Below are 21705 nucleotides of genomic sequence, written 5' to 3'. Positions count from 1 at the left end.
TATAAGGCTCTCTTTACACCATCCCTAACATACTGTAATTATAATGTTAACATCTTGTTTTACCCTCCGAATAGTTTCTCAGTCCAGTTCTCAATTGTATTTATTCATGATGTAGCAGTGAGAAAAAAGCATTATTTTTGTCTTGCTTCCTAAACTTATATATACACCTGGATGCCTCAGTCAAAAACTGAGAGGAGTGAGGATAGCAAGTTCTCTTAATCAAAGATGGAGAATTTCCCTGTCCTTGCTGCCTCATGGAATGACAATAATTGTTGAATTACTTACATGTCCTGTGATCAGATAGATATGTTTTGTCTCCAGATGCCATATCTTTGTGTCATTCACCCATCCTGCAACTGCGTATTTTGATAGGCGTCGGTACTCTTGAAAGCCTTCAGGCTATCTCTGGTTTATGGGGATGGGTTGTGTACAAGGTAAATATAAATATCAGGAAAAGTAAGTTGGGGCAGACGCTTCGCGGAAGTTAAGGGACAAAATAATCCTATCTCCATTGAATGAATGTGTTTTAGTTTATCAAAAACCCAGGACCATTCAGAATCGTCATATTTTTTTTCTCTTACGGGTACTTAGATCTAGCAATATCTAATTTTCTATCTTATTTATTACAATGTTGGTTGACTCGTGTTTTATCTGATGACATAACTAGAAAGGTGGGTGGAGTATAGATGACCCTAATTTCAACTGGGGTCGTCCACAAAAAAACATCAGATTACAATAATCCTTTCTGTAGCACTTATAAATCAAACATAGAGGAAGACAGCTAAAATCAAATTAAGACTGGCATTTCATTTCATCCATTCATACACATACATTGTAAATGTAGTCAGTCAGACACGTTCTTACAGTCGTCACACAACCGTAGGGGGTTTATTCTTTTCAAAATGTTACATCTCCAGACAGAAATACAAACCATAAATGATGCAATGGACACTTTGTAAATAGAATAAAAACAAATTTATATACACAAAAATTTTAAATATAAGTGTGTAAACATACAGACGTATGCACATGTTCAGCAGTTCAATGCAAAATTGAAAGATTCCCAATAAAATGATACAACTACTCTGAATTCACAGACCATAAGATGGAGGTTTCTCTTCACTGCCTGACATTAACAGCTAATTAGCATATAACATAATCCTAAACCCGATGATCTGGTGCACCAGTTTATATTTAGGTTTTGAGGAATTTAAGATTTTGTTCTCTTGCAACACTATGATCATGATGATTTTCCATCTTTGTATTGAACTGGTGGGCAGAATCTTTCACAGAGGTAAAGAAATAGAATCGCAACAATCATTTGAAAAGACAAACAAAACAACTATACAAATTGTTCTGTAAAACTGAAAATTAGTAAATTAAATTCAAATAGGTACATTCTATTTATTCAACCTTTTCATAAAGGATTTCAAACAAAAAAAAACTGCAAATATAAAATGAGCACCAATTCACAATATATTACACATTTGTAGTTGTATAATATACAATTCTGATGGCTGATAAAGATTTCTAAAGTTCTGCAATTTAGAATAATTTTATAACTTTGTTAAACATGTAACAGTGGTACATGAAATAAATTATACTTTTTTTTAAGCAAAAATCCTCTGCACACTTGGATCACATCAAATCTTACACAGCATTTGAATTCAACCCTTATAAGACCTCTTGTTAAAATTTACAATGTGGCATCCCTGCCTCTACAAAGTATGCAATGGAGAAAAACATTTAGGATGTAGGAGCAAAGAGATGACTGGTTCAAGGATGTGAGCCAGTTTGAGTGTCTTAATTTATGAATGCTTAAGCTTATTCAAAATTAATTAAAATGCAGCCACCAAGCTCTAAAATGGCATTGTGAGTGATGGCATTAGTTCATCCATTACTTCTACAGAGATGAACAGAAAATATAAACTGTAGGCCGTGATAAGAGTAACATTAGAATTTCCCGATACAAAGGCTAGTTTCTGCATCTATGTGAAATAACATGATTAGAAACCATTAATATACATCTGATTGTCATTACAAAATATCTATAAATCAAAGTCATCTATAAGGTATAAAAGCAGAACAGATATATCTCTAAAAAATACCATGACAGAGAAATCTGAGAACGTCATATATTGTATTTGCGGCAAGGCCTTTCAATTGTATATGATGACATTTCACATTATATTTTACTGTGTACATGTTTCAATATATGGCTACATGCCATGCCAATTTCTATAGCTTAAAAGTCAACCAGCCACTATATATTTACATCAGACGATACCTCTCCACTGAATAACAAAGGTTAAAAGTATATGTTGGCAATATGAACTTCGGTTTGTCTTTCCTTCGTCAATCACTTGACACAGAGTGGGAAAAAAAAACTCTCGACTGGCACTTCAGTTAACCGGCAGTTTGTTTACAACCCTTAAGTGTCCAACTCATCCCAGGCAAATGATGTCAACATGCTGTTTCCTGGTAGCAATGTCACAAATCCCATGATGAGAAAACCATTTTTCCCCAGAATGTGAAATCCGAAGATGAAATCAGACTGAAATTCAAATTGTTACGGTCTACCTTTAAGTTTAAACAAACGAATGTTGAAGAGGCAATCAGTGGTGTTTCATTAATCATTAACTCCATTTAGCTCTGTGAGCAGCTCTCAGTCCTCAGTCATCCATCTTTAAGTTGTAGAGATGTTTAAGAATACAATAGCTCTTGGTGTACCTGGTTCATTTAGAACATCGAAACATTGAGAACCTAAAAAAAAAAAAGAAAGAAAGAAAGAGATTAAGAATGTTAACGAACGAGAGTTTCCTGAAATAATAATAATAAAAAGAAAAACAAGGTTATATTACAAGTAAAGCCTGATTGCTATGATATGTTTTTACAGAGTTGATGTGCATAAATGATAGTTTGGGGGCCCTATGATTTCCATCTTCAGAAAAAATGAATTGCAAAAAGGAATTTTAGTTTTAATGCACAAAACAAATTTGGGCAGAATACTTCGCAATCAAGAAAAACAAGGCAAATAATTGCCTTTACAGTTATATAATAAGACATTTGAGACAAATGCTAACAGCATATTAAGGAGAGGGATTATATGGGGTAATGTATCCGCGTGTGTGTATGCATAAATTTTCGCAAATTACTTGAGTTTGAAGAAAGAAACTGATGCTTTCCTTGTTTTTCTGATATTAGTTTTTTTGTCCATGGTTTAGATAAGTAAGACCAAGTTTAACACTAATAATAATAATAATAGTGTTCATAATTACTGAATGTGATCACTAAAAAAAAAAAGAAAAAAAAAACAGCAACGACATATAATGCCTTTTGTCAGGGCAGATTTTGTTTTATGGTAGTGAAAGAGTTCTACGATGGTTACATTTGCATATCATTACTTGATATTTATACTGTTTATGAAACCACAGTTTATGAAACCAGGGTTAGCAAATTCTTGACTGAGTACAGTAATTAGACGAAATTTGGAGGAACTTTAAAAGTATAATTTGTACGAGCTTGAGCTGCCAGGGCTATGTGGAATACTGCATCGACACAAGTGCTTGACTGAAAACAACTACTGACTCTACACGTCTCACACCCCCCCTCCCCCACACCACACACACACACACACACACACACACACACACAATCTTCTGGTACAATCTCTGTATACTGTTTCCCATACTGTCTTTATGCATGCTCAATAATCCAGGTAAGGAAATCCCAGAAAGTAGAATCAGTTCATCTGGACACAATGTTTGAGAGAAACGTTTCATCACTCATCTAAGTGACTTCTTTAGTCTCAACTGACTGCAGGTATCCCCACCCTTATAAACAATACAGTGGCAAAACGACCGAAACCAACGATCGGTTTCATATGCAAATTACCGTGACATTCAGCCATGTGTACAACTAGGCCTGTTGTCCAAGCCAGGAAGACGCCCAAACAGTGCACCAGCCTGTTAACTGGGGTTTGGGGGGGGCCTAAGAGTACATCTGTCGTCATCGTACAGTGCTGTGATTGCAACCATTTTCCAATCCTCTGTGAATAATACACATTGCCATTGTAACTCTAGTTAATGGTCACAGCAATTTGTATCTGAGACCGATCATTGTTTTTGGTAATTATGCCACTGTATTGTTTATAGGGGGGGGGGTACCTGTAGTCAGTTGAGACTGAAGAGGTCACTTAGATGAGTGATGAAACAATTCTCTCAATAAACGTATCCAGATGAACTGATTCAACTGTGATAGTTTAGATAATGTCTCTCCACTACAACATACATTTAAATCAAAATTATCGATTATATCACCTTGGATTACTGAAAGAATCTGTGCCCTGAAAAGAGCATGGTGTAAGTGCAGGAAGGCTGAGACAGTGGAAGAAAGCAAAGCTCTCAGTACGCTATGAGCATATAACATCTTTATTACAATTGTATAACAGCAAAATTAAAGATGCAAGAGCAAAATATTTTTCAGCGCTCATCACCGCCAACCATCACAAGCCCAGATTCTTATTTAAGACCAATGATTCTTTAGTCAACCCTGGTTCTCTTGGTGTCCCCATCACTTCAAATGCAGACTGTGAACGGTTTTTAACCTTTTTCATAGACAAGATTGAGGACATTCGGTCGAAGATTCACCCTCCCAAACTTCTATATCTGACTTATCTTGTCCTCAGCTGGATATTTGTGATTTTTAGTGTTTTTAAGAACCCAGCCACTGAGGACACACAAGCCAGTGCATTCTTAGTGCTGGTCCCAAGCCCGGATACATGGGAGGGTTGCATCAGGAAGGGCATTCGGCATAAATCTTTGCCACATCAAAAATACGGATCATAAATCAGATTTCCATAGCGGATCAGTCAAGGCCCGGGTTACCAATGACCGCCATCGGTACTGTTAGCCAGCAGGGTGCCGGTGGAACCTATGCTACTGTTGGGCGAAGGAGCAGGGGAGGGGAGAGGCATGTGCAGAGGCAGCAGGAGAGGAGGAAGGGTAGGAGTGTGGAGGTGAGAGTCAGAATTTTGAATGTTGGCACTATGACTGGTAAAGGGAGAAAGCTGGCTGATATGATGGAGAGAAGAAAGGTAGGTATACTGTGTGTGCCAAAGATCAGGTGGAAGGGGCGTAAGGCCAGGAGCATCAGAGGATGGTTCAAACTCTTCTACCATGGTGCGAATGGGAGGATATATGAGGTAGGGGTAATTCTGTTGGAGGTGAAAAGCGTGTCGGACAGAGTGGTGAATATGAAGCTGGAAATCGAAGGTGTTGATGAATGTTAATAGTGCATATGCCCTGCAAGTTGGGTGTGAGATAGAAGAGAAAGAATAATTCTGGAATGAGTTGGATGAGGTGGTGGAAAAGGTACCCAAGGAGGAGAGAGTGGTGATTGGAGCGGACTTCGATTGGAATGTTGGTGACGGGAACAGATGGGTAGGTATGGTGTCAAGGAGAGAAATGTGGGAGGACATGGTGGTGGATTTTGCAAATAGGATGGAAATGGCTGTGGTGAATACATGTTTCAAGAAGAGGGAGGAACACAGGGTTAAGAGTGAAGTAAAGTGTACACAGGTGGACTATATCTTACGAGCAGAAGTACCCGGCGTTGCCCGGGGAAAATGTTCTCACCAAAAGAACCAACACGATCTGATCTTTACGATATAATCGATGATGAAATATGGGATAATTTATGATATGATACATGTGATAAATGAATGTCAAATAAACAAATCTTATTAACGAAAATTATCAAATGTCAATTTTCAATCCATTCATCAAGCTTCTTTGACAATGTCTGTATTAATCATTCAGTGCTCAAGCGCCTCAGGGTAAAGCACGTTGCGTGCCTTCAGGCTAGCATTGACAATGTTAGGTTTAGTACCTCCCTTGACCACTGGAGGGATTTGCCGGAGGTCTCGACAAAGCATTTAGTCCATGGGCCAGAGCCCAAAATTTCCTATTTCGGTACACTCAAGGTGGCAAAACTTACTTATAATTTTTGAAAGGATCCATGTCTGTAGATGATATTTTGGTATGATAACCATTCCTGAGTGGCAGCTGTATCACAGTTATCAGCTCATGAAGTTAACCACCCCCTAAAGTAAATTGCATTTTAGACGCTGGTGCATATCCTGGTTTAGCCTCATGGTCAGGACATTTTTCAATGTTCTATAATATTGTCTTTGGTATCATTTTAAAGGGGACCTTCTTAGCTTTCATTCAAGCCCTGTTGTGGATATTTCTCACAAATATAGAGGTCACTTGAGCTCTTCAACCCGTCAATAACACACATCTTTCTGCAATGTTCGCCTAAACTATATACTTTCTTTTAGCCCTGTGGCATCTAGGAATATCAGGGACACAAAACACAAAAACTGGAATACTCACAGGACTGTAAAGATTCAGGAAATGTATAATATACCCATACTATTTCATTGTGTGAGGTGATTGTGAACCTTAAATTAGAAGGGCATTATTACTAAGAAACTAACTAGACCAAAGCCAGTTAGTCCATGGGTCAGACCAGATATCGATATCACCCAAGGTGACACAACTTCACTGGTGCCATTTTATTTGGTACACTAACAGAAGTAAAATAATACATGATAACCTTTCCAAATGAGCAGCTATTTCATTTTTCTTTCAGGAGACCTGTTTCTGTGCCTCTCACGATTGTGTATTTGCCCAGATTTTTACAAATATAGCATTTCAACACCCCTGGTACTGATTAGCCTAGCTTAAACTCTGGGACAGTTCTTAGTTGGCCAACAACCAAGGATAACCAGTACTGTGTACTTCCATTCATTGTGCTAAGCTAAGCTAACGTACAGCCAGATAGCTTTCTACTAAACACATATAGAGGAAACTGGTATCTATCTTCTTGTCTCACTCTGGAGAAGATTGTAAGCTAATTTCCCATAATGTTAGCATGTTCTTTTAATGTATATGTTAATATGATTAGTTAAAGTGGCTACGAGGAACTTTCATCTTGTGTTGATTTTAGCGGCCTCATGTGGACAAAATACAGCTGTTGCATAGCAACTAGGTAATGTATCTATTTGTGGCTATGTAAGATAAATAATGGTAATATGACGCTGGTGAATCAAAGTAAACTTTGTTTTAGTAGTGTTCATACACCTAAGTTACATGTATTTGTTTGTATGTGGCAGGTGAAAACTGACTGAATATGGCCACTGGTGAACAAGCAAGTTTTTACCCAATACCAAAGCGCCCACGGGTGGAGTGCATTATCCACTGTTCTGATGATACAGATAAGCTGGTTTCACTACAAAGTGTCGACTCATGGAGAACTCTGCTCAGGGCAGCTCAGATACGAAATCATGCACCAGTTTTGAAACTGGCAAAAGACATTCCTGAGGGACAGATTCCAGCAATCTACTACCACAGAAAGTGTCGCAGTATCTTCACTATGAAGCAAATTCTTGATGGCCTCCTTACAAAAGAAAAGAAAAGTTGTGTCTCTGCTGAAGAGAAACAATCTAAGAGAGTAGCTCGACATGCTCCAAGTACATCTAGGACTTATGATGCAGAGTGCATATTTTGTCAGAAAAACAGCAAATATTCCAAGAGACAGAATACGAGAGAAGTACTGGTGCAGTGTCGAGAACTGCGAGCTGATGCAAAGATCAGGAGTGCAGCCACAAAGAAAAGGGACAGCAGAGTCCTTGCCATTGTGAGTAGAGACCTTGTAGCAGCTGAAGGGCACTACCACAGGTCATGCTATAGACTTTACACCAAAGAAGAGGTTTCCAAAGGAGAGGTTGCCAGCAATGAAGATGATGATGCTGCAGCCCAGTATGAAGCTGCTGTGAATAAGGCATACAATGAGCTGTTCCTCTTCATCAGGATGGAGCTTTTTGGCAATCCTCAAGTGATGACAATGACTGATCTCTCTTCTAGACTGGTAGCTTCAATGAACTCCCAAGGCATTGCCCAAGTCAAGGAATCAACCAAGAAGCACATAAGGCGAAACCTGGAGAGTGAGTTTGCTGGAGCCTTGCAGATATTCCCTGATGAGAAAGGAAAATTCCTCCTCTATCCCGATAACTTGTCCATGAGGGAACTTGCCAAAGAAAATCAGTCTCTCAAAAGGGAGCTGCAGACCCTGAAAAGTGTCAGTGCACAAGATGTTATAGCCAAAGCAGCCATCAAATTGAGAGCAGACATTAAAAGTCAAGATGTTCCTCAAACCTGGCCGCCTGAAGTCAAACCAGAAGCAGAATGTCCTACCATTCCAGAGTCGCTCATTATCTTCCTGTACTCTCTACTCACAGGCTCAAATGATCCTGATCATGCATCCCAGAGAGTGCAGTGCCTTCTGCAGTCATTTGGCCATGACATAGTATATGCAGTGACATGTGGAAATACCAAGCCTTCCAAGCACATTGTTCTGCCATTCAGTGTCAAATCGTTGACAGGAAATGTAGAGTTCATAAACATCCTCAACCGACTTGGTCACAGTGTGTCCTATTCACAGATGGAAGAGATCAACACTGCCCTGTGTCTCCAGAAACTCTCATCATCAGGGAGTGGCATTGCCCTTCCAGCTAACATCCATCCTGGCATATTCACAACTTAAGCCTGGGACAATATCGACCGTCTTGAAGAAACTGTCAGTGGTGAGGGAACATCTCACAGAGTCAATGGGATTGCTGTGCAAGCAAAGCCAGTCAACCCACTTCCTGTCCAACCCATGCCCACTGTTCCCAAAACAAAGAAGAGAAGCATTGATGGACCCCCACCAATGTTACCAACTTACAATGCTGGACAACGGGTAGGGCCACCACAAAGCAAAAAGTCAGATGCCGATACTGCAGCCAATACTAAGCTTGCCAGAGAGAAAAACCTTCTTTGGGTCCTAGCACGCATGTCACAACAAGAAGAACAGTCAGTCAGCAGCTGGACAGGCTTCAACATCCTGACTCCAGAAGAGATGACGGTCATCCCCGACAATATAGGCTATCTGCCTACCATCAATGCTCCAGCGACACAAATGTCTACTGTCAACGAGGTGCTTAACCAGTCACTGAGCATCATGCAGTGCTTAGGCCTGAGGAAGATTGTCTGTGTCTTTGACCAAGCCCTGTATGCGAAGGCTGTCGAGATCACATGGAAACACCATGACAAGTTCCATGATATCATCGTTAGGCTTGGGGTATTCCACACCATCTGCACACTGCTGGCAATAATAGGAAAGCGTTTCCAAGATACTGGACTCAAAGACCTCCGCATTGAGTCTGGCATGATTGCAGAAGGCTCAATTGCTGGTGTTATGGATGGCCGCAAGTACAACAGGGCAGTGCGACTACACAAGCTCCTGTATGAGGCTCTCATGCGACTGACCTTGAATGGTTTCCTGTCCTGGTTGGAAGAAACTCACAGGAATGACATGGTTCACCTGAATGAGACACTGAAGACCATTGACAGCCTTGGGAAAGAAGTCTCACAACATGCTTTGAAGGAGGTCCTCGAGAACAGCTCTTGTACATGCATCATGGATCTATTTGAAGTCTACCGTGAGTTCCTTAGAGGTGGAAACGGCAGCCTCTCGAACTTCTGGATGTCCTATTTGGACATGGTTGAAATCTTGTTGGGGCTCATCCGAGCATCCAGAGAGGGAGACTGGATGCTACACTTGGCTAGCATTCGAGCAATGATCCCATGGTGCTTTGCTTATGACAGGATGAATTATGCACGCTACCTCCCCTACTACTACGCCCAGATGTCTGAGCTGCCCATCACACACCCAGATGTGTACACAGAATTCATGGAAGGAGGCTTCTCAGTCCAACTGGGCTCCACCAATCCCTTTGGCCGAATCCCTGTTGACCAAGCTATAGAAGAAACGGTGAACAAAGACACCCAAGCAGCTGGAGGGACAAAGGGATTCAGCTTGAAGCCAGGAGCTGTGACCAAATATTATCTCACAGCTGAGTATAGAAGCATGTACCTCAGACAGCTGAGAGACCTGACAGGTCAAGGCAGGTGCAAATGGTCTCATCCAGATCTACAGAGTCCAAGGATCAAGAGAGATGAAGCAGATGTCCAGTCTCTCATTGGACCTTATGGAGAATAACTGGCTCAATCCTATGTCCCCTGATGAGATTGATTTGGTTAGCCTCTCCACTGGCAACATGGCTCCACCTGATGTGACCATAGATCTCTTGAGAGCTCTTGAGAAAGGAGAAGAGGCCTACCAAGCATTCCAGCAAACAAGGTTAGATGCAGACCCACCACCTGTGAAATTCCACGACAAGATGACCAAGCAAAGTCTGAAAACATTCTCCAATGTCAGCACAAAACAAGCTCATGGAAAGAAAGCACAGGATGTGGTTCTGAAGGCAGATAGAAACCTTTTCAGTCACATGATCCTGGTGGCTGAAAGCAGGAAGGTGAATCTGAAGGATGTCCTTGCCTACCCATTGGGCCCACTACCATGGGCACTGGCAAATGCTGATGGGTCCTTACGAAAAACAAACAAGGCTGCACTTGCCAGAGGGCTTGAAAAGAATGTATCTCCTGCAGAAGACATCCCAATCCCATCTACTTCCATCATTGATGGGATGAGCCTGGTCCAAAAAATGAATGGCAACAACAAAACCTTTGCACAGGTGGCAGAGTCAGCCTTGACCCAGGTCCTCCATGAGGGAGCACAGAGTGGGAGGATTGATGTTGTTTTTGATGTCTATCACCAGACTTCGATCAAAGATGCTGAACGACTGAACCAGGGTGGAGACATCACTCTCCAGTACAAGAATCTTGCAGGGGGACACCACGTCCAGCAGTGGAGAAAATTTCTGTGCAGTTCCTCCAACAAGACCAGTCTCATCAAGTTTCTGGTGGAAGAGTGGAAACTCCCACGATACAGAGCTATGCTGCATGGCAAGGTGTTGTACATGACCTGTGAGGAAACCTGCTACAAGTTGACAGAAGATGGGTGTGAGGAAGCAGCAGAACTGCACTCCACACATGAAGAAGCTGACACCCGTCTGCTCCTGCATGCATTGCATGCAGCAAATGCGGGCTCAAAGTCAGTTATCATCACAGCTGAGGACACTGATGTCATGGTGCTTTGTCTTGGCTTCCAGAAGGACATCACCTGTCCCATCTACCAGAAGTGTGGGACTCAGAACCGCACACGGTTTGTCGACATCACCAAACTGGCAAGTTCACTTGGAGACAGCATCTGTGACAGCCTAATTGGCTTACATGCCTTCACAGGCTGCGACACTGTCAGTGCATTCGCTGGTGGAGGGAAGCTGAATGCCCTGAAGATAGTGAGAAAGCACACTTCCTGCCAAGAGACTTTTAGTCAACTGGGACAGACATGGAATGTGAGTGATGAGCTGTTCCAGAAAATTGATCAGTTCACCTGTCGGATGTATGTTGCTAATAGCAGCACTGCTGAGGTGAACAAACTGCGTTACCAGCTCTTCTGCACCAAAAGGGGAGAGGTTGAGTCCAGCCAGCTGCCACCATGTAGAGACTGTCTCTTTATGCATGTTCAACGAGCCAACTATCAGGCAGCAATATGGAAGTGCTGTCTGCAGGCTAACTCTGTGGTGCCAAGCCCTACTGAGTATGGATGGACAGACGATGAAGGCAAGCTGGCCATTTACTGGATGCGCTCCCCACCTGCACCAGATGTGGTCTTGGAAATGCTAACATGCAAGTGTGTGCATTCATGCAAAATGCCAAGCTGCATGTGCCTGTCAAATGGACTTCCATGCACAGACATGTGCAGGTTACAGACCTGCAGTAACCAAAAACAGCAGGATGGTCCAGAACTGGACTTTGAACTTGGGGAGTCAGATGATGAGAGAAACGAGCAGTTTGATGAATGACAGTGTGATGATTCTGATGGTATTACTGTGGTAGTAGTCTATTGATGCACAGGATGTTGATTCTGGACTTGGTTACCCAGAGCTTGATAACAATAATGTAACCATATTCACATATACCCATTACCCTACCCATTACCATTACATATACCCACTAATGATATGGGATTACATGTGTCATTGACTAAGTATATGTAAATGTCAATGTTGTTTAAAATATTAAAATAGTTCATTACCTAACTATGGTATTCCTTTTTATCATGTATTTTGATTGTGTATTTAAACAAATGTATAGACACCAGTTTGTGACCTAACTGGCTTTGGTCTAGTTCTCATTTAAGGCTCACAATCACCTCACACAATGAAATAGTATGGGTATATTATACATTTCCTGAATCTTTACAGTCCTGTGAGTATTCCAGTTTTTGTGTTTTGTGTCCCTGATATTCCTAGATGTCACAGGGCTAAAAGAAATTATATAGTTTAGGCGAAAATTGCAGAAAGATGTGTGTTATTGACGGGTTGAAGAGCTCAAGTGACCTCTATATTTGTGAGAAATATCCACAACAGGGCTTGAATGAAAGCTAAGAAGGTCCCCTTTAAAATGATACCAAAGACAATATTATAGAACATTGAAAAATGTCCTGACCATGAGGCTAAACCAGGATATGCACCAGCGTCTAAAATGCAATTTACTTTAGGGGGTGGTTAACTTCATGAGCTGATAACTGTGATACAGCTGCCACTCAGGAATGGTTATCATACCAAAATATCATCTACAGACATGGATCCTTTCAAAAATTATAAGTAAGTTTTGCCACCTTGAGTGTACCGAAATATCGTCTGGCCCATGGACTAATTGTTGGAATGCCTCTTTCGCAAATAAATAAAAAGTTTTACTTGGTTTTTGAAATATTTTTCAAACTGTGCAATCATTGGAAAGTGCTGAATCTAAAGATACCTTTCTTTTTGTTCTAAAACGAGTATTTCTGGAGTTTTAAGCGAACATACAAACATACACTCTTGCGATTTGCTGGAAGTCTCCACAAAGCATAGGTGGAATGCCTCTTTTGCAAATAAATCAAATTTTTTACTTGTTTTTTTAAATATTTTTGAACTGTGCAATCCTTGGAAAGTGCTGATTGTAAAGATACTGTTCTTTTTGTTCTACAATGAGTATTTCTGGAGTTTTAAGCGAACATAAAAACATACACTCTTGCTTTATATATATATAGAATGTAGAAGGCACGATCTGAAAGGGATTGGAGACTGTAAGGTGGTGACAGGGGAGAACATAGCTAGGCAGCATCGGATGCTGGTCTGTAGGATGACTTTGGAGACCTGTGAAGGCGAAGGGTCAAGGATCAAATGGTGGAAGTTGAACAAGGAAGACTGTTGTGTGGAGTTCAGGGAGGAGTTAAGACAGGCACTGGGTGGTAGTTAAGAGTTGCCGGATGGCTGAGAAACCACTACAGAACTAGTGAGGGAGACAGCTAGGAAGGTACTTGGTGTGTCATCTGGACAGAGGAAGGAAGACAAGGACACTTGGTGGTGGAATGAGGAATTACAGGAAAGTATACAGAGAAAGAGGTTGGCAAAGGAGAAGTGGGATAGTCAGAGATGAAGAAAGTAGACAGGAGTACAAGTAGATGGGGCGTAAAACAAAGAGAGAGGTGGCAAAGGCAATGGCGTTTGGTGAGTTGTATGAGAGGTTGGACACTAAGGAAAGAGAAAAGGACTTGTACTGATTGGCTAGACAGAGGGACTGAGCTGAAAAGGATGTGTAGCAGGTTAGGGCAATGAAGGCTACACATGGCAATGTGCCGACAAGCGAGGACAGTGTGTTGAGAAGGTGGAAGGAGTACTTTGAGGGGCTGATGAATGAAGAAAATGAGGGAGAAAAAGAAGGTTAGATGATGTGGGGATAGTGAATCCGGAAGTGCGGTGGATTAACAAGGAGGATCTGAGAGGAATTATGAAGAGGATCAAGAGTGGAAAGGCGATTGGTTAGTAAAGTTGATCAGCCACAGCACGAAGATATGGGAAAGAGTAGTGGAAGCTAAGTTAGAAGGAGAGGTGACGATTAGCGAGCATATGGTTTCATGCCACGAAAGAGCACTACAGATGTGATGTTTGCTTTGCGAATGTTGATGGAAAAGTATAGAGAAGGTCAGAAGGAGTTACATCGTGTCTATGTGGATTTAGAGGAAAGCATATGACAGGGAGCCGAGAGAGGAGGTGTGGTATTGTATGAGGAAGTTGGAAGTAGTAGACAAGTATGTAAGAGCGGTGCAGGATATGTACGAGGGCAGTGTGACAGTCGTCAGGTGTGCGGTTGGAATGATAGATGCGTTTCAGGTGGAGGTGGGATTACATCGGCTCTGAGCCCGCTTGTTTGCAGTGGTGATGGACAGGTTGACGGACGAGATCAGGCAGGAGTCTCCATGGAATATGATGTTTGTGGATGACATTGTGATCTGTAGCGAGAGTAGGGAGACTCGGTAGTGGAATGAGGAAGTACAGCAAAGTATACAGAGAAAGAGGTTGACAAAGAAGAAGTGGGATAGTCAGAGAGATGAAGAAAGTAGACAGGAGTACAAGGAGATGCTGCATAAAACAAAGACAGAGGTAGCGAAGGCAAAGGAAAAGGCATGTGGCAATTTGTATGAGAGGTTAGACACTTAGGAAGGAGAATAGGACTTGTACCAATTAGCTAGACAGAGGGACCGAGCTGTGAAGGATGTGCAGCAAGTTAGGGCGATCAAGGATAGAGAGGGAAATGTGCTGACAAGCGAGGAGAGTGTGCTGAGAAGGTGGAAGGAGTACTTTGAGGGGCTGATGAATGAAGAAAATGAGAGAGAGAGAAGGTTGGATGATGTAGGGATAGTGAATCAGGAAGGGCAGTGGATTAGCAAGGAAGAAGTGAGGGCAGCTATGAAGTGAATGAAGACTAGAAAGGCAGTTGGTCCACATAACATACCTGTGGAGGCATGGAGATGTTTAGGAGAGATGGCAGTGGAGTTTTTAACTAGATTTTTTAACACAATCTTGGAAAATAAGAGGATACCTGAGGAGTGGAGAGGAAGCATACTGGTACCAATTTTCAAGAAAAAGGGTGATGTGCAGAGCTGTAGCAATTACAGAGGCATAAAGTTGATCAGCCACAGCATGACAATATGGGAAAGAGTAGTGGAAGCCCGGTTAAGAGGAGAGGTGATGATTAGCAAGCAGCAGTATTGTTTCATGCCATGAAAGAGCACTATAGATGCGATGTTTGCTTTGAAAATGTTGATGGAGAAGTATAGAGAAGGTCAGAAGGAGTTACACTGTGTCTTTGTGGATTTAGAGAAAGCATATGACAGGGTGCCGAGAGAAGAGGTGTGATATTGTATGAGGAAGTTGGGAGCGGCAGATAAGTATGTAGGAGTGGTGCAGGATATGTATGAGGGCAGTGTGACAGTGGTGAGGTGTGTGGTTTGAATGATGGATGGGTTCAAGGCGGAGGTGGGATTACATCAAGAATCAGTTCTGAGCCCTTTCTTGTTGGCAATGGTGATGGACAGGTTGACGGACGAGATCAGGCAGGAGTCTCTGTGAACTATGATGATTGCGGATGACATTGGGATCTGTAGCGAGAGTAGGGAGCAGGTTGAGGAGAGCCTGGAGAGGTGGAGGTATGCACTGGAGAGAAGAGGAATGAAAGTCAGTAGGAGCAAGATGGAATACATATGCGTGAACGAGAGGAAGGACAGCGGAATGGTGAGGATACAAGGAGTAGAGGTGACAAAGGCGTATGAGCTTAAATACTTGGGGGCAACTGTTCAAAGTAATGGGGAGTGTGGAAGAGAGGTGAAGAAGAGAGTGTAGAGAGGGTGGAGTGGGTAGAGAAGAGGGTCAGGATTTATTTGTGACAGAAGGGTACCAGCAAGAGCTTAAGGGAACATTTACAAGATGGCAGTGAGACCACCTATGTTGTACAGTTTGGAGACAGTGGCACTGAGGAAAAGACAGGAGGTGGAGCTGGAAGAGTTGAAGATGTTAAGATTTTCATTGGGAGTGATGAAGGACAGGATTAGGAATGAGTATATTAGAGGGACAGCTCAGGTTGGACGGTTTGGAGACAAAGCAAGACAGGCAAGACTGAGATGGCTTGGACATGTGCGGAAGAGAGATTCTGGGTATATTGGGAGAAGGATTCAGAATATGGAGCTGCCAGAGACCAGGAAAAGAGCAAGGCCAAAGAGGAGGTTTATGGATTTGGTGAGGGAGGACATGCAGGTGGCTGGCATGACAGAGGAAGATGCAGAGGACAGGAAGAGATGGAAACGGATGATCTGCTGTGGTGACCCCTAATGGGAGCAGCTGAAAGTAGTAGTATTAGTACATTTTTGAGAAATTTTAATTCGGTTTCTAACAGCAACACAGCACAAAGACTGCTCTCCTGTAAGATTTATCAATAATATATTGATGAAGGTTGATGTACGCGAATGCTCGGTGCTGGTTCTGCTTGACTTTAGTACCGCTTTTGCCATGGTGGATCATGGCATTGCAACTGAAAGCTTCAGAATTTGGGTTGGTATCTCCGGGACTGCCCTCCAGTGGTTTTCTTCATATGTTTCCAACTGAAAATTAATCGTGTCTGTTGATGGCTTTACCTCCTCTGAAGCACTGTCTATGTATGGGATGCTGCAGGGCTCCTCTCTAGGACCAATTTAATTTTCTCTTTCTTTACTACCTCTGGGCCACATTATCAAACAGCATGATATTTAATTTCATTGCTACGCAGATAATACTCAGTTGTACTTGTCCTGCAAACCATCTGAATTAATCAAGTTATCTTCTCTATATAATTACCTGACTGCAGGTAAAGGTTGGATGGCAGAAAAATTTCTTCAGATTAACTCCTCCAAAACCTAAGTCCTTATTTTAGGTTCTGCCGGCTGTTGGCACTCTAGCTCAGCATGTTGTACCCACTGTTAAGAACCTTGTAGTTATTTGAGATCATAATCTCACTCTCGATTCCCATCTTAGAAGGCTAGCTCAGACATGTTTTTTTCCACTTGAGAAATCTCTCTAGAATTAGACCCTTTATTACTTTTAATTATCTTCAAAGAGTTATTCATGCTTTTATTACTTCTCATCTGGATTATTGTAATGCCATGTTTACATGCCTTGGCCAAAACATGATTGCACAGCTTCAGTGTCCAAAACACAGCTGCCAAACTTTTCACCAACTCATGAAAGCATGATCACATCTCCCCTATTTTAGCTTCCCTTCACTGGCTGCCTGTCTGCTTTAGAATTGATTTTTTTAATATACTATATTAATTTTTAAAAAATTAAAAAACTTAGTCTTGACTTTTAAGGCCCTGCATGGTATGACACCGTGCTACCTAGGTGAACTTCTAAATCATTACTCACTAGTCCATAGCGTGAGATCCTCTAATGAGGCCATATTAGATATTCCCTAGTCAAGGCTGAAGACCAAGGGTGACAGGGCTTTCACTGTTAGGGCTTGACCCTTTGGAATAAATTACCTGAGGATCTTGGACTAGAAAATTCACTGCCTTCTTTTAAAGTGTCTCTTGAGACTTACTTTAGCGTATGGCTTTTTCTATTTTATCTGCTACTTTTATGTGTACCTTTTATCCATACTTTTAATTTTTTATTTATTATTTTTGTCTTTTTACATTTATTTCTGATTTTTCCCTTTTTCTCCCAATTTAGTGGCCAATCGCTCCCAATTCTAGTTCAAACACCCACCCTCGCACTGTATGCATTTGCTAACTGCCGCCAACTCCGGCCGGCAGTCTCAAAGGAGACGCCTCATCACTTTCGTGACAAGGCGAATTCAGGCTGAACCACTGCTTTTTCTGACACACACACACACAGACACATTCATGTGATGAACACAAGCCGACTCTGCCCCCCTCCCGAAGACAGCATTGCCAATTATTGCTGCTTCATCAAATCCAGCCATAGTCGGATCTGACGAGACCGAGGCGCGAACCCCGGTCCCCAGTGGGCAACTGCATTGACACAAAGCCAATGCTCAGACCGCTACACCACCGTGGACCCCCGTTGTTTTGTTTGCTGACTATGACTTTATATTTGATTTTCCTCCTGCTGTATTATTTCTCTTTGTGGAGCACTCTGTAACAGTAGTTTTGAAAGGTGCTATAAAGTTATTATTATTATTATCAAGAAATATGGCGTACTTCGCCATTGGGTCAACAACATTGTGTTTGTTTAAGAAATGGAGACAACTGAAAGCCTAGAGAGGAATTGAAAGTGTTGTGGCATCAGCTGGTTTTTCCTCATTGGCAAGTAATAAAGCGAACAATGTTTATAAAGTCTGATCATAACAACAGCATAAGTGGACAGCCTCAGTTGGAGACTGAACCTTTAAAGCTGGGTGCAGTCCCACTGGTTGTAAGCTAAGAAAGTGCTTGAATTCAAATCATTTAAATTTAAAGCCGCTACAAATATAATGTAGGGGAGGAGAAAGTTTAATTTAAGCACGAGAATACCTAGCCTGTAGAAGAAGTCAATCAAAAAATTTTAATGAGGGGACCCCATTTGATGACAAACCAATGACATCACCTACTCTGCACACCTAATGTAATATTTCAACAATTACAGTTAAACAATGACAGAGTGGCCTTAACCCTTAAAACATTCATCTGCTATTATTCAGGAGAAAAAAATCATCCTACCGAATCATCCATGATGGAGGATGGATCGAAATAATCTGGCTTCAGTTCAGATCTTTCTCTGCGGTTCTTGGAGGGCGGCTAGAATAAAGGAATTCAGTCAGAATAATGCAACAAATATGTAATTGAAATTGATTCCTTAAAGGGATGATACATGGTCAAACATTTTTGGAAAATATAGGGCAAATGTAGTACAACATCGGTAATATGAATATGTTATATGAATGTTAGTGAAAATTTTCAGCTTAATAATTTGGACATTTAACGGTATAAAAATGAATAAAAACATAAATTGGCATCACTAATTCAAAACCAATAAATTGACTAATCATTCTTTTTGGTGGAGAAATGAGTATTTGATGCCACAGTATGTTGTTATAGACATCAGTAGCTCCAAATTGTGTGTCCAAGTTTTATGTCCAAGATGGTCACGTGTTTACAACCATCACTCACACCCACATTCAATTAATAAATATTCACAATTAAAAGTTGCTTATTATTTTGAAGCACTCATCATAACCCTGCTTTATAAATCATTACATTTCCCGGGAAAAAAAGACAACTGACCAATTTTGATGTTTCTGATTGGCTGATGTTCAAACTTACAGACAAATATAACCACCAATCAAGCTAGCCTGGACATTAAAAGGAAATGTTGTTTCCAAAACGGAAACTGCCAGAGGCATTTGTCAAATTCGCAGAATATATTTTTACATGTATCATCACCTTAAAGAATTGTTTGGTCAGTTTTGGCAGTTCATACATCCTAGATTAAGAATTTTACTTCTTTTTTTAAATTACCAGATCTATGTCCATAGTGTCAAAATCCATGCCCTCATTTAGATCTTCCAAGCGTTCCTCTGAGGACATCATAACGTCTTCGACTATTGGTTCTTCGTCATCTTCCATTAGCCCAGAGCCCCGACGACTAAGGAGAAGACATAGAAATATATTAATAAAAAGGGACAATTTTTCAGCTGAGATGATGTTAAGTAGAGAGCCATCTTACATTGTTTGCTGCATATGGTTTCTCATCTTGGCATACTGCATGCAAACCCGTTCCTGCTGCTGGCGTGCCTCTGCCTGCTGCCTTTGCGCCATCATCCAAGCAACCTGGGTGCTGTGGCACAGTATTCAATACTTAATCCAACCTTGGCAGATCAAAGAACAGCTGCACACAATTTCACAACAGTGCAACTTACCCACAACAGCACTAAATTTTGAACATGCTTTATTCAAAGGAAGCTAAATGGATAGTTATCTAGAACAGTTCCATTACTTGTAATCCATGGGAGTCTGGTGGTGGTGTTGCTGCTGCTGAGGAGGTACAGGCTGGTGGTGATGCTGCTCTGTTGACACGGGGTATGCAGCCATGTAATTATCTTCTGGCCTCATCTTTTTTGGATCTTTTAGTGCAGTTGAGGTGAGTTGTGGTGAGGGCATCATCACTGGTGTCTGCACATTCTGTTCTCGGTTCATCCATGCAGCTTCACTGCTGCTACAGCTGTTCTCCTCTAAATGAAAAGGAAGACAGGTGTTAGGAAAGTTACATATACCATGCACAATAAATAAAGAGGCAAAATAATCATCAGTGTCAATACTAATCTGTTTCTTCATAGAAAGTTGAATCATTTCATCTGGACAAAACATTTATTCAGAGATTTTTTTTCAACTTACGAAACAGCTAAAATTCGGTCTTTCCTGTCCATGGCTGGCAGAGACTCTAATGCATTTGTTTCATCCAAACTTGATTACAGTAATGTTCTGTTTTCAGGTCTGTCACATGCTAGTACCAAAAGTCTTCAGATGGTTCAGAATGCTGCAGCTAGAATCCTTACTTAAAGTCTTCAGATGGTTCAGAATGCTGCAGCTAGAATCTTAACTTAAACTACAAAATTTGACCATATTACACCAATTCTTGCCTCCCTTCATTGGCTTCCTATCCATATTAGATCAGACTTCCAAGATGCTTCAAGATGCTTCTGCTGACTTATAAAATTCAAAATGGGCATGCCCCATCATACCGTCCAATCTCCTTAAATCGTACATTCCATTTCAAGGTCTTCGCTCTCAAAATACAGGGCTCCTGTGTGTACCCAAAGTTTAAAAAAAAAGTCAGCTGGTGGCACAGCCTTTTCCTATTGGGCCCCGTTCTTGTAGAATAACCTGCCTACTGCCATCAAATAATCAGAGTCTGATGAGTCCCTTAAATCAAAACTTAAAACTCATCTTTATGCCTAGCCTACAGTTAGTTGCCTTTAAGTTGACCGCTTCACAACATGTACTGCATGGCAGGTCGGTTTCTGTCTCAATGAATTTACCAAGTACTGTTCTGCTGACGAGATTATAGCATATAGTTATTGACTATTGCAAACTGTTCTCTTCTCTCATGTCTTTTCTCTCTCACTGAATGTTTTCTCCTATCTCTTCGTCTGTGTGTGTGAATGGTGTGATGTGAGTCTCCCCTGTGTGCACGTGCAGTCTGTCCCCCTGCCAGGACTCCATAGTGATGGGGGTCACCACCTGGACACTGCTTGGTATCCCCCTCATCACATTTTCTTTTTATACAGCTTATAAATCCCAACTGACCAATTTGACTCCCCCAGAGCAATATAGTGTACGCTGTTAAGTGCCGGGAGGATTGCCATGAATTGTGTTGTGTATTAAGATGTGTATTTTTGTTTTGTTTTACAGAAAATAAGAGAGGATAGAAGTTTCCGGGGAGGAATGTTGTATATTAAGATGAGTGTTTTTGTTAATAACACAAGAATAGAGCTAATTGTTGGTAGACATATTGTACTACATATCCCATGAGCCTCAGGCTGCTGGAAGTGTCACACCACAGTATAAAATCCCGCCCTCAGCATAGCTCCAGTTCAGAGTGTGCCCAAATTCACATGAAGTGCGAATTAATAAATCTCTGAGTTTTTTTATAAATCGTATTTCTGTCTCCGGCTATCCTTATTTTTGAATGCTGGGCCCGCAAGGACACAACAAACTGGCGACGAGGATGGGATTCATTTACCACGATTTTTTTTGTTTTCCTGTGGAAGCGGAGAGAAAATGTTGAGAGAATGGAAGATGAAGCTAGCGAAAAGTCACAGAACTAGCTAGCAACGTGGT

At 41.4% G+C, this 21705-nt stretch overlaps 1 protein-coding gene across 2 annotated transcripts in view; it reads right to left on the bottom strand.

Moving 5' to 3' along the window:
* Window positions 1–868: 868 nt before the first annotated feature.
* The window catches only part of LOC130117206 (cohesin subunit SA-2-like), a 99838-nt gene continuing 79001 nt past the window's right edge, over window positions 869–21705 (bottom strand). Inside the window, exons 30-34 of one of the 2 annotated variants that reach the window (XM_056285381.1) lie at window positions 19862–20096; window positions 19592–19702; window positions 19384–19510; window positions 18586–18663; window positions 869–2763 (exon numbers count right to left, since the gene is read on the bottom strand). In XM_056285381.1, the coding sequence (XP_056141356.1) occupies window positions 2740–2763; window positions 18586–18663; window positions 19384–19510; window positions 19592–19702; window positions 19862–20096 (575 nt within the window). In that variant the 3' untranslated portion in view covers window positions 869–2739. Of the gene's footprint in view, window positions 2764–18585; window positions 18664–19383; window positions 19511–19591; window positions 19703–19861; window positions 20097–21705 lie in introns of those variants that run through there. The other variant, XR_008810627.1, reaches the window with a different exon arrangement.

This window comes from Lampris incognitus, chromosome 8, assembly GCF_029633865.1.
Source record: "Lampris incognitus isolate fLamInc1 chromosome 8, fLamInc1.hap2, whole genome shotgun sequence".
NCBI lineage: Eukaryota > Metazoa > Chordata > Actinopteri > Lampriformes > Lampridae > Lampris > Lampris incognitus.
The sequence above is the reverse complement of the archived record's forward strand: the minus strand, read 5'-3'. Positions and strand labels throughout refer to the sequence as shown.